Source organism: Podarcis muralis, chromosome 13, assembly GCF_964188315.1.
Source record: "Podarcis muralis chromosome 13, rPodMur119.hap1.1, whole genome shotgun sequence".
Taxonomy (NCBI): domain Eukaryota; kingdom Metazoa; phylum Chordata; class Lepidosauria; order Squamata; family Lacertidae; genus Podarcis; species Podarcis muralis.
The window spans coordinates 58,288,999-58,305,412 of record NC_135667.1 but is presented as its reverse complement, the minus strand read 5'-3'; the positions used below and the strand labels follow the sequence as shown (position 1 = coordinate 58,305,412).

General features: G+C 48.8%; 1 protein-coding gene across 13 annotated transcripts in view; it reads right to left on the bottom strand.

Annotated features, from left to right (window-relative positions):
• Positions 1-16,414, bottom strand: part of SGSM1 (small G protein signaling modulator 1) — a 95,675-nt gene that overhangs the window by 22,565 nt on the left and 56,696 nt on the right. For 10 of the 13 annotated variants that reach the window (XR_013390518.1, XM_077917749.1, XM_077917759.1 and 7 more), the window contains 6 exons: positions 13,959-14,097; positions 12,960-13,024; positions 11,561-11,706; positions 11,278-11,406; positions 8,710-8,892; positions 8,175-8,246 (listed from right to left, as the gene is read on the bottom strand). Coding sequence is in view for 12 of the 13 variants with exons in the window: in XM_077917749.1 (XP_077773875.1) it covers positions 8,175-8,246; positions 8,710-8,892; positions 11,278-11,406; positions 11,561-11,706; positions 12,960-13,024; positions 13,959-14,097 (734 nt within the window). In the remaining variant the exon portion in view is untranslated. The remainder of the gene's footprint in view (positions 1-8,174; positions 8,247-8,709; positions 8,893-11,277; positions 11,407-11,560; positions 11,707-12,959; positions 13,025-13,958; positions 14,098-16,414) is intronic. The other 3 variants (XM_077917755.1, XM_077917758.1, XM_077917756.1) reach the window with 2 other exon arrangements.

Genomic DNA, 16,414 nt, shown 5'->3' with positions numbered 1-16,414 from the left:
AGCATGTTCCCCATGTCTTGTTGTCAGGGAACTGACATCAGAGACACGGGAGAAGAGAGGGTCTCAGACTCTGCAGGTGAAGGTCCCAGCACAAGGGGGAGACTCAGCTCAGTGGAAGGGTAAGGAAATACACGTTACACCAAGAGTCCAGGAGAGCAAGGGGAGGAGGAGGTGGAAGGGCTCCGAGATTCTTCCCTGGAAGTCAGTGAAGAGAGCCCAGGCACCCCGCTACCCACGCCCACCCTGCGCAGGAGACTCCCGCGCAATGAGAGGCGGAGACGATTGGGTGTCAAACAGCTTTTATGTTGGCAGAGGTTCAAGAAGCGCCCACAGACAGATTCTGCCAGTGACTGAAGCAGTCAAGCGGAGATGGGCTGTGCAGTCCGGAGGATTTAGCCAGGCAACCAAGCACCCAAACGGGGTCGGTTTACGCACGAGTAACTCCAAACCACTACACTTGTGAAAGAGATTGTGGGAACAGGATTCTGTTCTTGGTTCATAGGGGCAAAAGAAAGCAGAGATTGACCCATTAGAAAAAAGCATCCCAAACCCACCATTGGATAGAACCCATGAAAATGTCAAGAGGTTCTGGCAAGTTTGTTTGAGTCCTCCAGAATGCTGTTGGGTTTTATCATTTTATATTTTATCATTTCACTGCTGATTTTTTGTTATGTAAATTGTGATTGTTACTGTGAAATTTGTGTGTGAATTGAGTGGGCTGCCTAGCCCTGAAAGGCACCACACAAATACCAAAATGAGTTTATAAAGATACCGTATTTTTCGCACCATAGGACGCACTTTTCCCTCCTAAAAAGCAAGGGAAAATGTGTGTGCGTCCTATGGAGCGAATGCAGGCTTTCGCTGAAGCCTGGAGAGTGAGAGGGGTCGGTGCGCACCGACCCCTCTCGCTCTCCAGGCTTCAGGAAGCTATCCGCTAGCCGTGGGAGACCCAGTTCTCCCACGGCTAGCGGAGCGCTGCATTAATCCTGAAGCTTGGGGCGTGCGGAGCTCAGCGCGCCCCAAGCTTCTGGGTGCTGGCAAGGTCTCCGCTAGCCGTCTAGCGGAGACCTTGCCGGCACCCAGAAGCTTGGGGCGTGCTGAGCTCCGCACGCCCGAAGCTTCGGGATTAGCGCTCCGCTAGCCGTGTCTAGGCTGCGGATAGCAGCCTGCTTCCCGGAGCGTCGGGCACCCTGAAAGCAGAGCACCCGGCGCTTCGGGAACACATCCGCAGTGTGGGGACCCTTGCAGGAGTTCCCCGCAAGGCTCCCCACGCTGCGGATAGCAGCCTGCCGCCCGGCGCCAGGAGCGCCCTGAAGCAGACCGCCCCTCGCGCCGGGCAGACATCCGCAGCGTGCGGAGCCCTGCAGCAGTTCCCCACAGGGCTCCCCACGCTGCGGATAGCAGCCTGCTTCCCGGAGCGTCGGGCGCCCTGAAAGCAGAGCGCCCGGCGCTTCGGGAACACATCCGCAGCGTGGAGAGCCTTGCAGGAGTTCCCCGCAAGGCTCTCCACGCTGCGGATAGCAGCCTGCTTCCCGGAGCGCCGGGCGCCCTGAAAGCAGAGCGCCCGGTGCTTCGGGAACACATCCGCAGCGTGGAGAGCCTTGCAGGAGTTCCCCGCAAGGCTCCCCACGCTGCGGATAGCAGCCTGCCTCCCGGAGCGTCGGGCGCCCTGAAAGCAGAGCGCCCGGCGCTTCAGGAACACACCCGCAGCGTGGAGAGCCTTGCAGGAGTTCCCCGCAAGGCTCCCCACGCTGCGGATAGCAGCCTGCTTCCCGGAGCATCGGGCGCCCTGAAAGCAGAGTGCCCGGCGCTTCGGGAACACATCCGCAGCGTGGAGAGCCTTGCAGGAGTTCCCTGCAAGGCTCCCCACGCTGCGAATAGCAGCCTGCTTCCCGGAGCGTTGGGCGCCCTGAAAGCAGAGCGCCCGGCACTTCGGGAACACATCCGCAGCGTGGAGAGCCTTGCAGGAGTTCCCCGCAAGGCTCCCCACGCTGCGGATAGCAGCCTGCCGCCCGGCGCGAGGGGCGCCCTGAAGCAGAGCGCCCCTCGCGCCAGGCATACATCCGCAGCGTGGGGAGCCCTGCAGCAGTTCCCCGCAAGGCTCCCCACGCTGCGGATAGCAGCCTGTTTCCCGGAGCGTCGGGCGCCCTGAAAGCAGAGGAAGAGCAACAACTTGGAGCTGTTGGAGGAGTGTCAGAGAAATAACAAAATGGCTCTGCAATTCCTTAGTTGGAATTGTAATGGGCTCAATGGGCCTTCGAAGAGAAGACAAGTTTTTCACATTTTGAACAGAGAACAATTGGACTTGATATGCCTACAAGAAACCCACATAACTAGAGCCCACAGGAGATTACTTACAAATAAAAGACTAGGACAAGAATTTATTTCATCAGACAAAGTAAAAAAAAGAGGAGTTGTGATATATGCAAAAGAGAAATGGGCCCCAAAAATGATGTTTAAAGATGAACAAGGGAGATATTTGGCAGTGGAGATACAAGTACAAGGAGAAAAATTGTTGGTTGTTGGAATCTACGCACCAAATGAAGGTAAATCTGACTTCTTCAAGAGACTTCATGAAACTCTAACGGACTATTTGGATTACAACATGATAATTATGGGAGATATGAACGGTGTGGTCTCCACTAACATGGACAAGGCACAAAGACTAACAGTTACCAAGGAAGGGAGACTCCCTAAGACCTTCTTTGAAATGACGGAAAACATGGACTTGATAGATATATGGAGAACAAGGAACCCTCTGGAGAGAGAGGGAACCTTTTTCTCCCAAGCAATGATGACCTGGACCAGAATTGATCAAATTTGGATTACTAGTGGCATGGCTCCAAAGATTAAGAAGGTAGAAATCTGCCCAAAAACTTGCTCCGACCATAACGCTGTGAAGATGGAAATGAAATTTACAATAACTGGTCAATTTAGATGGAGAATGAATGACACCCTCTTTCGAGATAAGGAGATTCTTATGAAGGCCCAAAAAACCTTAAAAGACTACTTTGAAATAAATTTGAGGGCTGATGTGGAGAAAAGAGTGATCTGGGACGCAAGCAAAGCGGTGATGCGAGGTTTCTTGATTCAACAAAACTCAATAAAGAGGAAAAAACAAAATGAGAAAAAAGAAAAGATTTTGGAAAAGATAAAGGAAGGAGAGAAAAAATTAAGAGTAAAGCCAAAGTCCCAGGAGATTTTAAGAGAGATTAAGTTATATCAAACACAATATATGGAATTGATGAACCAAGAGATTGAATGGAAGATAAAGCAAATGAAACAAAAGACGTTTGAATCAGCAAATAAATGTGGCAAACTTCTGGCATGGCAATCGAAGAAAAGGCAGAAATTAAATACAGTTACAAGTCTAGAAGTGGATGGAAAGAACATATCTAAACCTAATGAAATTAGAAATTGCTTCTTGAGTTATTTTAAAAAACTTTATACCCAAGGTCCGCAAAATGAAGAAGATATATGATAAGTATGGATTACAAAAAATCTCTCATCAAAGTAAGATGGATCTGAACCAGAGAATAACAGAACAAGAGATAGAGGATGCCATTCAGAATATGCAATTGGGCAAATCTCCAGGACCAGATGGATTGACTTCTAGATACTACAAATCCTTGAAGGAATGGTTGATTCAACCACTAAAAGAAGTCTGTGATGAGATTCTTGAGGGAAAAAAGGCACCTGAATCCTGGAAAGAAGCATACATTTCACTCATACCAAAGACAGAGACTGAAAAGACTCAACTGAAGAACTACCGCCCAATATCACTACTCAATGTGGATTACAAAATTTTTGCAGACATTTTGGCAAAAAGATTTAAAAAAGTGTTGATGGAAAAGATTCATAAGAATCAAGCAGGCTTTCTCCCAAAAAGACACCTAGCTGACAATGTAAGGAATATAATAGATATTTTGGAAAAGCTAGAGGTGAATATAAATACTAAAGCAGTACTGATTTTTGTGGACGCGGAGAAAGCCTTTGACAATATTTCTTGGAGCTTTATGACAAAGAATCTTCATGGGATGGGGGTAGGACAAGGCTTTGAGAATGGTATGGCTGCAATATATTCTGAACAAAAAGCTAAATTGATTGTAAATAATGTGATAACTGAGGAGCTTAAGATAGAAAAAGGGACGCGACAGGGGTGCCCAATTTCCCCATTGCTTTTCATTTCAGTTCTGGAGGTGTTGCTGAATATGATTAGGAATGACCAGCAGGTTAAAGGAGTGCAGGTCGGAGCTAAACATTATAAGTTAAGAGCATTTGCAGATGACCTAGTATTGACTTTGCAAGAGCCAAACACTAGTACGAAAAAGGTTCTAGAAATAATCCAACAGTTTGGCCAGGTAGCTGGATTTAAGTTGAATAAACAAAAAACCAAAGTCTTAGGAAAAAATTTAACAGATATGGAAAAGGAGAAATTCCAAGAGGAGACAGGGTTGACAGTGGTTAAGAAGGTGAAATACCTAGGGGTTTATTTGACATCTAAAAATGTGAATTTGTATAAGGATAATTATGAAAAATGTTGGTCAGAGATTAAAAAAGATCTAGAAATATGGTCAAATTTGAAATTGTCAATGTTAGGCCGAATTGCAGTGATTAAAATGAATGTATTGCCTAGAATGTTATTTTTGTTTCAGACCTTGCAGATTCTTGACAAGATGGAATGTTTTAAGAGGTGGCAGAAAGATATTTCGAAATTTGTCTGGCAGGGCAAAAAGCCCAGAATTAAATTTAAAATACTGACAGACGCTAAAGAAAGAGGGGGTTTTGCCCTGCCGGACTTAAAATTGTACTATGAGGCAGCAGCTTTTTGCTGGCTGAAAGAATGGATGCTCCTCGAGAACACAGACATTTTGGATCTGGAAGGTTTTAACAATGTTTTTGGTTGGCATGCATATCTATGGTATGACAAAATCAAGCTGCATAGTGCCTTTAAAAATCACATTGTTAGAAAAGCATTGTTTAATGTATGGATAAGATATAAAGATCTGTTGGAAAACAAAACCCCTAGATGGGTGTCACCAGTGGAGGCTAAAACAGCGAAGAAACTCAATATGGAGGTCGGATGGCCGAAGTATTGGGAAATCTTGGAACAGGACGGAGATAAGTGGAAATTACAAAGTTATGAGAAATTGAAACATAAAGTACAAAATTGGCTTCAATATCATCAAATAATGGAGTTTTTTAAACAGGACAGGAAAATTGGCTTTCAGGTGGAAAAATCAAAACTAGAGACTGAACTGTTAGAATCCAATACTAAGAATTTATCAAGAATGTATAACTTGTTGCTAAAATGGAATACTCAGGATGAAACAGTCAAATCAGCTATGATTAAGTGGGCACAGGATGTGGGCCATAACATTATGTCAGCTGACTGGGAATGGTTATGGAACACCGGTATAAAATTCACGGCATGTAATGCCTTAAAGGAAAACATTATGAAAATGGTTTATAGGTGGTACATGACCCCAGTCAAGCTGGCAAAAATTTATCATTTGCCCGATAACAAATGTTGGAAATGTAAAGAGACTGAAGGTACCTTCTATCACCTTTGGTGGACATGCCCGAAGATTAAGGCTTTCTGGGAAATGATCTATAATGAAATGAAAAAGGTACTTAAAAGTACTTTCCTTAAAAAACCAGAGGCCTTTCTCTTGGGCATTGTCGGCCAATTGGTGTCAAAGAGGGATAGAACTTTTTTTATGTATGCTACAACCGCAGCAAGAATACTTATCGCAAAGTATTGGAAGACACAAGATCTACCCACTCTGGAAGAATGGCAGACGAAAGTGATGGACTATATGACACTGGCCGAGATGACAGGCAGAATCCGTGACCAAGGAAAAGAGATGGTGGAAGAAGAATGGAGGAAATTTAAAAGTTATCTTAAGGATTATTATAAACTTGATGAATGTTAGAATGTTATGGTTTTTGGGAACAAAGGGATACAGTGATATAAGGTCAGATTACAGAGATAACTAAGGACAGAGGTTGGAAAGTAACAATTGGGAGTTGCTATAAAACTATGGACATTGAGATGCAGAAAGGGGGGGGTACGGGGGAGTCTCAGAAAAGAGGTTTATGAAAAACATTATGAAATTATACGTGTTTGTATGTCTTTTTAAGTGTCTGTTTGTTCTTAAAATTTTGTAAAATTAATAAAAAAAAAAATTTTAAAAAAAGAAAGCAGAGCGCCCGGCGCTTCGGGAACACATCCGCAGCGTGGAGAGCCTTGCAGGAGTTCCCCGCAAGTCTCCCCACGCTGCGGATAGCAGCCTGCCGCCCGGCGCGAGAGGCGCCCTGAAGCAGAGCGCCCCTTGCGCCAGGCATACATCCGCAGCGTGCGGAGCCCTGCAGCAGTTCCCCGCAAGGCTCCCCAAGCTGCGGATAGCAGCCTGCCGCCTGGCAGGTGGGGCGTCCTGAAGAAGAGCGCTCCTCGCGCCAGGCATACATCCGCAGCGTGGAGAGCCTTGCAGGAGTTCCCCGCAAGTCTCCCCACGCTGCGGATAGCAGCCTGCCGCCCGGCGGGTGGGGCACCCTGAAGCAGAGCACCCCGCGCGCTAGGCAGACATCAGCCAGCCCCCCAAGCTCGGGGGACAGCAGGGAGGCGCAGCGCCACTATCCCGCTGTTCCTCGACCTGGTTCGGTTTCCCTGACCTGCTTTTGGGGGGGAAATAAAGGGAAAAATTTTTTCCTTTATTTCTCCCCCAAAAAACTAGGTGCGTCCTATGGTCCGGTGCGTTCAATCGTGCGAAAAATACGGTAGGTAGATATTTTACAGTGAGTCATAAAACAGAGATTAATTTATTATAGCAAAAAAATAAAATAAAAAATGCTTATGTAACAGTAAAGGTAAAGGTAAAGGTACCCCTGCCCGTACGGGCCAGTCTTGACAGACTCTGGGGTTGTGCGCCCATCTCACTCAAGAGGCCGGGGGCCAGTGCTGTCCGGAGACACTTCCGGGTCACGTGGCCAGCGTGACATCGCTGCTCTGGCGAGCCAGAGCTGCACACGGAAACGCTGTTTACCTTCCCGCCAGTAAGCGGTCCCTATTTATCTACTTGCACCTGGGGGTGCTTTCGAACTGCTAGGTTGGCAGGCGCTGGGACCGAGCAACGGGAGCGCACCCAGCCGCGGGGATTCGAACCGCCGACCTTTCGATCGGCAAGCCCTAGGCGCTGAGGCTTTTACCCACAGCGCCACCCGCGTCCCTTATGTAACAGTAGTAAATAGTTAAATGTTTAGTAAGAGACTGCATTCTGCAAAGATCTGAAGCTGTGCTCCCAAGCGGGTGGTAGCACCCCGAGGGGTGGGATTACCTAGGGGGAAGCAGGGGCACTGGAGGTATGACTATCAGACTTTGAAAAGCTGGTATTACTGGATCAAGTTAATCAGTTTTCTTGAATTAATTAAACTAAATAGTTTAAATTGGATTCTGAATAAAGGTGCAATTAGTTGTTGTGTTGTTATCTTTCTTACTGTAGTGGGCCAGGCCAAAAGCAGTTCTGAACAATGCTCTCTCTAGAGATGGAATGATGGAGCCCAGGGGGCAGTGGCCCCCAAAGGTTTGGGGGCTGCTGATCTACAGCAAACTTTATCTACCTGCCAGATCTGATCACTGGCCCACCCAGCTTCTCCAGGGCCTCTCCTGAATCTCTGCCTTGGGGGTCTTTCCCAGCCTGCTCCTGAGACCCTTCGGCTGGGGAGACCACTGAGGATTGAACTGCACTCCAGGTAGCTTACAGGTAAAATAAGAACAACTAAAAACATGAAGGGGGCAACAGTGATTAAAAAAACAAGGTAGCATTAATAGAATTAAAACGATCCATCTATCTAGACAATCTATTAAAAACATACAATCACATTTTTATCCTGTCCTTTCCTCCAAGGAGCTCAATTTGGTGTATGTGCTTCTCCCCCATCCTCCTTTAATCCCCACAACAACCCTGTGAGGTAGGCTAGGCTGTGAGAAGGCAGTGACTGGCAGCCAAGGCCACCCAGTGAGCTGCATGGCTGAGTGGAGATTTGAACTTTGGTTCCCCAGGTCCTTAGCCAACACTCTAACCATTACACAGTGCTGTCTCTCAGGCTTGCACAGCAGCTCAGAATTTGGAGCCCCCCCCCCCCCCGAGGATCCAACAGGCTGGACACCTCACCTGGGTACTGCCACTGGAGTCGCTCTGAAGCCGTGTCAGGTTCTGTGGGCCGGAACTGCCGCTCTGGGAAGACTGTGGGAAGAGAGGAGGCGCATGGGAGAACCAGGCCAGGGGGACAAGTCAAGGTGTCTGCAGTGGGGGCAGAATGCGCTGATGCCAGGAATCAGGGGAGGAGGCCAGCTTGGGGGGGCAAGAACCAACAGTGCACCCTCTTTTTAAATTGCTCGCCCCCTTCCACTCACAAGGTGCTTTAACAATCAGTTGGGGGGGGGGGAATAGGGAGACTCTCCTCTCATAACCCTGAACAAACTACAGCTCCCAGGATTCTATGGAGGGGGGGCATAGCTGTTCCAAGTGGTATCCTAGTGCCTTTAATGTAGGGGGTGGATATGGCGAACATGCTCCAGGGAGTGCTGCAGGAAAGGGTGCAGTGGAGGGGAGAAATTGAGAGATTTAAATTATTTTTACGCATTCTGAAGCCATCTGGGAACTGACTCAATTCCAATGGACCTTGATTTCCCCCCCCCCCACTCACATCGTTGCTGATGGTCGAATCTTGGTGCATCATGTGTTCCATGTGGGAGTCCAGGCTGGCCCCTGAGGAGCACTTGGCCAGGGCGGCCGCATGAGACTCCTTCTCCCGTTGTCGGACAATCGCCTCGCAGCCCAGCCACTCTGCCATGGTTTGCTCATAGCAGGCGCGAGTCTGGCTGTCGACCTGAAGCCAAGAGAGAAGCTGGGAGAGGCCTGTGCATCCCCCACAGCACCCTGGAGCAGAACTGAACCCAGTTTCATTTATTCGTTTGCTGGATTTATGTCTCACCTTTTCCTCCAAGTAGCTCAAAAGTGGCATAATGGTCAGAGTGTCAGACTAGAACCTGGGAGACCAGGATTCGAATCCCCGCTCAGCCATGAAGCTCCCTGGGTGACCTTGGGCCAGTCACTGCCTCTCAGCCTAACTTACCCCACCGGGTTGTTGTGGGGATTAAATGAGGAGGGGGAGAACCATGTACCTTGAGCTTCTTGGAAGAAAAAGATGGTATATAGATGTACTAAAAAAACAAACAAACATGGTTCCCCTCCCTCTTCATTTAATCCCCGCAGCTACCCTGTGAGGGAGGTTAGGTTGCAAGAAGGCAGGCACTCTGTGAGCTTCATGGCCGAGTGGGGATTTGAATCCTGGTCTCCCAAGGTCTGACACTCTAACCACTAAAGCACACTGCCTCTCACACAAGAGAGGATAAGTGGTGCAGATAGTTTGAAAAGGATAGCAAGGGAAAAGAACACTTGGCAGCAGGGGAATTTGAACCCATGCCTCCGGAGAGATTGGAGCCTAAATCCAGAACCTTAAACCACTCGCAGCGCTGCCTTAAGCAGTGTGATACCTTAGACTGCACAGCACAGAACAATGCCAGGCCTGACCACTTTCTACAGAGTTTGAACCTGATCCACGGCTCTTCCTCAATCCCCCCATCCCGCAAAATCATTTGCCATCAATTAATCTGAATATTATCAAGAAATTTTCAGTGAGCTTCTCATGAGTGGGGTGCAGTATTTTGTCCTGCCTGCCTTATTTTTAAGGTGGCCAAGGAGTAGTTCTGGAAGTCCTTTCTCTCAATCTAAAACCATCCACCCAGTGGTCTGGGCTCTGCTGACTTCCTGCATGCCCAAGTTTCAATGAAAGCCCATGGGGAAGAGATCAGGAGGGAACACAACAGACTGCTGGATCAGGCAAAAGAGACCACCTAGTCAAGTCTCACAGGGGCCACTCAGATGCCCCAGTGAGAAGCCCACAAGCAGGGCTCAAGCAGAAGAGCAGCCTTCTCCCCCCCCCCCTGTGGTTTCTGGCAACTGGGATTCAGAAGCTTTGCTGCCTCTGACTGTGGAGGCAGAGCAGAGCCACTGAGAGCCGCCCATAGCTCTCTCTTCCATGAGTCCTCTTTTAAAGGTCTGTAGACCTCTCTGCCTCCTGGGGAAACAAGTTTAACCATGCACTGCATTTTCAGATCAGGAAGTGAGGGCAGGCAGCAAGGCTGAGGAGCACCAGAGAAATGCTTTGCGGAAAGAAAAATGCACCCACCACACCCTCAGCCACTTTGCAATGGTAAGGAACGTGCCAACCCCAGCTCTAAAGTGCCCTGAGTATGAGGCAGGAAAATGGAGCCCTCTTTCACCAGGCAAAGTCAATTTTTGAGGCAGGACTTATGCAAAGAGAGCAAATGGAAGTTTTAATCAGCCCCACATAATAGCAGCAAAGAGGTACGTATATCTATAAAACACATTCTTATTAAGTGATCCACTAGTTAGTATAAACTTTTGGTTTTCTGGAGAATTTTTGAATGGAATGAAGCTCCACCATTCTCCTGCAAAGGTGTCTTTGTGCTCCCTTCCTCTTGTCAGGAAGAGGTCAGCAAAGGTGTCTTTGTGCTCCTCTTCCTCTTCATGTGTGGGTCAATTTTTCCATAAGGCAATAATAATAATAATAATAATAATAATAATAATAATAATAATAATAATAATAATAATAATAATAATAATAATAATATATTTACATCCCGCCCATCTGGCTGGGTTTCCCCAGCCACTCTGGACAGCTTCCAAAGGGAGATTAAAAATACATTAAAACATCAGTCATTTAAAAACTTCCCTAAACAGCCTTCAGATGTCTTCAAAACATCAGATAGTTGTTAATTTCCTTGACAGCTGATGGGGGGGCGTTCCACAGGGCGGGCGCCACCACCGAGAAGGCCCTCTGCCTGGTTCCCTGTAACTTGGCTTCTCGCAGTTAGGGAACCACCAGAAGGTCCTTGGAGCTGGACCTCAGTGTCCGGGCGGAACAATGGGGGTGGAGACGCTCCTTCAGGTATACTGGGCCGAGGTCGTTTAGGCAATGATTCACCCTCTTTTGTACCATGCGTTCAATTCTGTACCTTTTAAACCCTTCCAGAATGTGACTGTAACCACATGTGCTCTGCCACTAAGAGAAATCCAATTAGTGGTTTATCCAATAATCGTTTGTCTTGTTTAGCATTTAAATACAGATTCAGTAACGCAAGCACTGCAGACTTCATGGCATACTGATGAGTAATTTTACTTATCTCACCTGCTTTCTCTCAGCTTCTGACATCCCAAACCGGTAATGTCCCAGCAGGAAAGGCCAGACTGCTTTCCGGATCTCATGCTGGACCCCTCCGAAGTAGACTAGCCGCAAAAGCTCTTTCTCCTCATAGCTCTGTGGGGAAAGTTCACTGAAAACTGAGGCCAACTAAAGAGAAAATGACTTTTCCTCCCCCCCCCCGCCAGCCCTCAACCATCCGCCTTCAAAAGCAGGGCCAGAGCCGACTGTGCCCCAGGGCTGGCCAGGGTGAATTGGGGGTCCCCCTTACCGTACTGTCTTGCAGGAACATCTCCCAGACCTCAGCGGTCAGCCCCTGGCTGGCACTGCAGGGCACGCTGGGTGACACAATGTCATGGTTCACCAGTGCCGAGAGGTGGGTTCTCACCGTGGAGAGGTGCCGGCAGTAGGCCAGCCCTAAGCCATGGAAAGCAGAGAGAAAGAGGCTGCACAGAGGGCAATCCCAGAGAGACCAGAGAACAGCGGGAAGGGCAGGTAGGGGAGGCGGCTAAAGCACCACTGCCGATTCCTCCCCCAGGGAGGGGCAATACTGGCACAAGAAGGACCCCCACCACCCGCCTGACTTGGAGGAGGGACTGTAGGACCATGTCAGGACCCAAGGAGCCCCTTCAGTCCCCTTCCAACTCTACAGTTCTGCGATTCCATGTCCACTGACCCATGCTGTCACTTAGAGGAAAGAAAATCTGAACTGGTTGTATCAACCACCCTGCCCAAGCTGGGTGCCCTCCAGGCGCTCTAAACTGCAAATCCCAGTCAACCCAACTGTGTCAAGGCTGCAGTTCAAGCCCCATGTTGAGCAAAACATTCCTGCATTGCAAGGGGTTGGACTAGATGAGCCCGGCGGTCCCTTTCACCTCGACCATTCTACGATTCAATGCGCTGTAGTCCAAATGACCATGCTCACTGGGGTGATGGAGTTGTAGTTCCAAACATCTGCTATAGACTGATGGCAGAGGGAGAGAAGGGAAGCAGAGCTAGTCCCCTGGCAAGGGGATGAGAGGCCAGCTGCCTCCATCAACCATCACCAACTGGCAGCCATTCCACAGGCTACCTGCACCAATTCTATCCCAGCTGTTCCTTATTAAGAACTTTGTCACTTTTAAGAACCGGTGCCAGACTTTGATTTTTCCTTCTCCCTTCCCATCTCTTTCCTTTAATGCCATGTCTGATAGATCATAATCCTGAAGGCCAAGATCATCTTGATCTTTATTGAGCTGCAAGTCTTTTTGGCTTAAGAGCCAGGGGAAGTCTGGGATAAACAAAATATTTTTGCAGTTTTGGTGTCACAGTGGTAGAACCAAGGTAGTTCTGCCCTTCAGTTCACAATACTGGGGCAAACTCCACATCACACTTAATTGCAAGGCCATAGTGCTATAGGGGATATAAAAGTACTTCTTTGTCATCACCTTTTAAAATGAAAAGCAGCAGAAGACAGAAAAGGCTGCTTAACCCTTTCTCCCCCATGGTTATTTCTACACCCAAAATCGTAATTCCATCTCCTGCCCTCAAATGCTTTTTCATCAGGAGATGCAGCAGACGGGGGGTGGGGGTGGGGAGCAAATTTCAAAGAAATGGTGGGGGAAGGGTTAAGCAGGCTGTTCCCCTGGCTCCCAAGTGGTGACTAAAAATGGGATGAAGTGAAAACTCACAGCCATAAAACGCTCGCGATAGTATCTGGTACTTCATGTTATCACACAGCAGCTTCAGAGGAGCCCTGGGAAGAGAGAGGGAAGGGGGGTGTAGCTGCAGTCCTGTAAGGAACCAGAGGATGGATACACCGCAAGCAATAATCCCATTTTTCAAGATGTACTTTTCAAAAACACACTAGCTGCCATTCAAAGCATAGCATTTTCCTCCTGAGTGACTCACAAGATTAAAAGCAATTTAAAAGCATCCTACACAGGGGTTCCTGAACTTTTCCAGGCTCCTGCCCCCTTAGTTCCATAAACTCATGCCCAGAGCCCCCAGTCTATAAAAGGCATTATACAAAATAGCATAATAATAACACAAGATAATAAGACAATAAAACTCAAAATGCTAATAATAATGAAGAATGTATGTGCTACTGCACCTGGCTGTGGGCTGAGCCACACCATACAGTGAGAGCCTCCCCCCAAAGAATCATGGGAGCTGTAGTTTGTTAAGGGTGCTGGGAATTAAGAACACAAAGAGATCCCGCTGCATGAGGCTAATGGCCCCTGTAGCCCAACAGCCTGGTCTCACCGTGGCCACCCAGATGCTGAGAAACTGCTCTACCGAAGCAGGATGGCCTCCAGCCGTGGAGACAGAGTACAGCCCTCGTGGCTAGTAACCCTTGAGAGAGAAGGGTCGTAGCTCACAGGCAGAGCATCTGCCTTGCACAAAGAAGCTCCAAGAGCCAATCCCCAACTGCCTCTCTAGTCAGGGCTACAGAGCCCAGAGAGCCTCTGCCAGTTGGTGTGGACAGTACTGCCCTAGATGGGTCTGACTCCCTATGTTCCTGAACTACAGCTCCCAGGATTCTCTGGGGAGAGTCATGTGCTTTAACTGTCCTTCCAGACCTCACCCCGCCAGCCCTCAAGTCAGCCCTTTTGCCTCTGTGAGGCCACCTGGGCTCCCTGGCAGAGAGCAACCCCATCTCACCCCCAAGCCAGCCTCTGTTGCCTTGCCTTTCATGGTTGCAGCCATTGGAGGGGCCACTCTCCGTGGATCCGCTCTGAGAGCAGGATGAGCAGGAGGACTTGCGGGTGCCCAGCTGCCACATGGAAGGGAGGGTGCTCGTCTGGGTGTCGACCAGATCCTGCGGGGCTAGAAATGCAGAAAGAGAACAGCACAACATCAGGATAAGGTTTGAAGCAGCTTACCCCAGGAGCAGAGAGAGAGGGAAAGCTAGATGGGAAAAATCAGACACACAATATTTGGAGGGCTACATCGATTAAACCAATTGCATGATCTTCACCCAATCACAGGAAGGCTTTCAATTAAAAAGAGCGAAAAGGTCAACTGCACCAGCATCCACAAACTGGGCTCATTGGCACAACCAAAGGTGGCACCTAAGGAGGCTTTTCTCAAGATAACCACCTCAGTCTCCAAGGAAAATGCATGAATTTGCAGGGAGCACAAGGGAAGCTGCCTTGTACCCAGCCCATCTAGCTAGTACTGTCAGCACTGAATGGCAGCAGTCTCAGGCAGTGATACTTTCCCAGCCCTCCCCAGAGGTGCTGGAGATTGAACCAGGGACCCCTTGCATGCAGCACAGGTGCTCAGCCATCAAGCTGTGCACCTCCTATTCCTTGCTGATTAACTTGGGGTCATTTGCAAGGGACTGTGTGCCTCAAGGGAACTGGGAACCCTGCGGTCAGAGGAGAGAGAAACCTTGCCTCTGGTGTTTGCAGGGTCCCTTTTCCTGTGATGAAAGGGAAAAGAATCAAGAGCTCTATTGCTGGGAAGAATGGTTCCATCCAAGACGTTTGGAGTGGAGGGGAGTCCTCTGGAAAGCCCCCACCCCCACCAGTGAGACAGGGTCATCCGGATGAGCTGAGGCAGGAAAACAGGATCCTCTCACCCAGCCTTTAACTTTCTTGGGTCCTCCATACATAGTAGGACAGCAGAGATGCCTCGGCTTTTGCTTGTCTCTAGGCAGCCTCAGAGAAGGGACACGGGTGGTGCTATGGGTTAATCCACAGAGCCTAGGGCTTGCCGATCACAAGGTCGGTGGTTCGAATCCCCGCGACGGGGTGAGCTCCCGTTGCTCGGTCCCTGCTCCTGCCAACCTAGCAGTTTGAAAGCACGTCAAAGTGCAAGCAGATAAATAGGTACCGCTCCGGCGGGAAGGTAAACGGCGTTTCCGTGCGCTGCTCTGGTTTGCCAGAAGCGGCTTAGTCATGCTGGCCACATGACCTGGAAGCTGTATGCCGGCTCCCTTGGCCAGTAAATCGAGATGAGCATCGCAACCCCAGAGTCGGTCACGACTGGACCTAATGGTCAGGGGTCCCTTTACCTTTACCTTTAGGCAGCCTCAGAAGCATTCTCTGGAGCTGGCCAAGTCTCAGTTATTTTTAGCCACAGCTTTTACCTCCTCTGGATGTGTAGGTAAAGCAGGAGCTGGGCTGAGTACAGAGGATGCTGTTCAGAGTTCAAAAACTAGAGTTCAAGGGCTAGAAGCCATTGATAGCCTTATTCTCCATGAATTTGTCCAATCCTCTTTTAAAACCCTCAACTTATCTATATAAGGGATGCAGGTGGCGCTGTGGATTAAACCACAGAGCCTAGGGCTTGCTGATCAGAAGGTTGGCGGTTCGAATCCCCATGACGGGGTGAGCTCCCGTTGCTCGGTCCCTGCTCCTGCCAACCTAGCAGTTCAAAAGCACATCAAAGTGCAAGTAGATAGGGGGGCCACTAGGGGCGCATTGGAAGATGGCTGACAATACCATCTCTCCGACTCCCACGGGGTAATTAAGAGGCTGTTATGGGAGTAGGCAGCCTCCCTTGTTGCCCCAAGGAAATGGGGAAAACTGCCCTTGCCTGCTGTGCCCATAAATCACCCCCTAATTCGAAAGAAGGGGGTGAGGGCCCTAGGCAGAATGCCCCCGTGTGGACCTCGGCTCTCCTGGACGCTGTCTCTGATCGCGCACTAGCTGCAGCAATTTGGAATAATTAATTACAAAAGAAGCAAATGCACATATTTCAAGTGAAGAAGGGGAGTGAAGTCTGCTAATTTAAGTGACCTCTGCGAAAGAAGACGACGGGTTGGAGAAACAGGAATATTTTACGATGAAGATACATCAAAGGCTGGGTATGTTGACAACGGGACTGAATGGGGGGGGGACCTTTTTTACTTTCCTTCTATGTGATTTACAAGAACCCCTCCTCATTAGAATCGTCAGTTGAACTGACCCAAGCAGGATGATTAAGGTCTGTGTGGAGATAAACTTTAACCAAAAGTATGCTTTATGGATATCAAGAAGCAATAAGAGCTTTTGGAATGGCGCAGCAATTAATTCGGAGTTGCCATCTTGCCAAAGGATTTATAGCCGGGAAGAGGTACGGACCTGTTTTCAGACTGCATTCCTGGTGAATCTCCTCAGAGGTTTTGAGAAAGGAGGCAAATTGGTGAAGATTAATG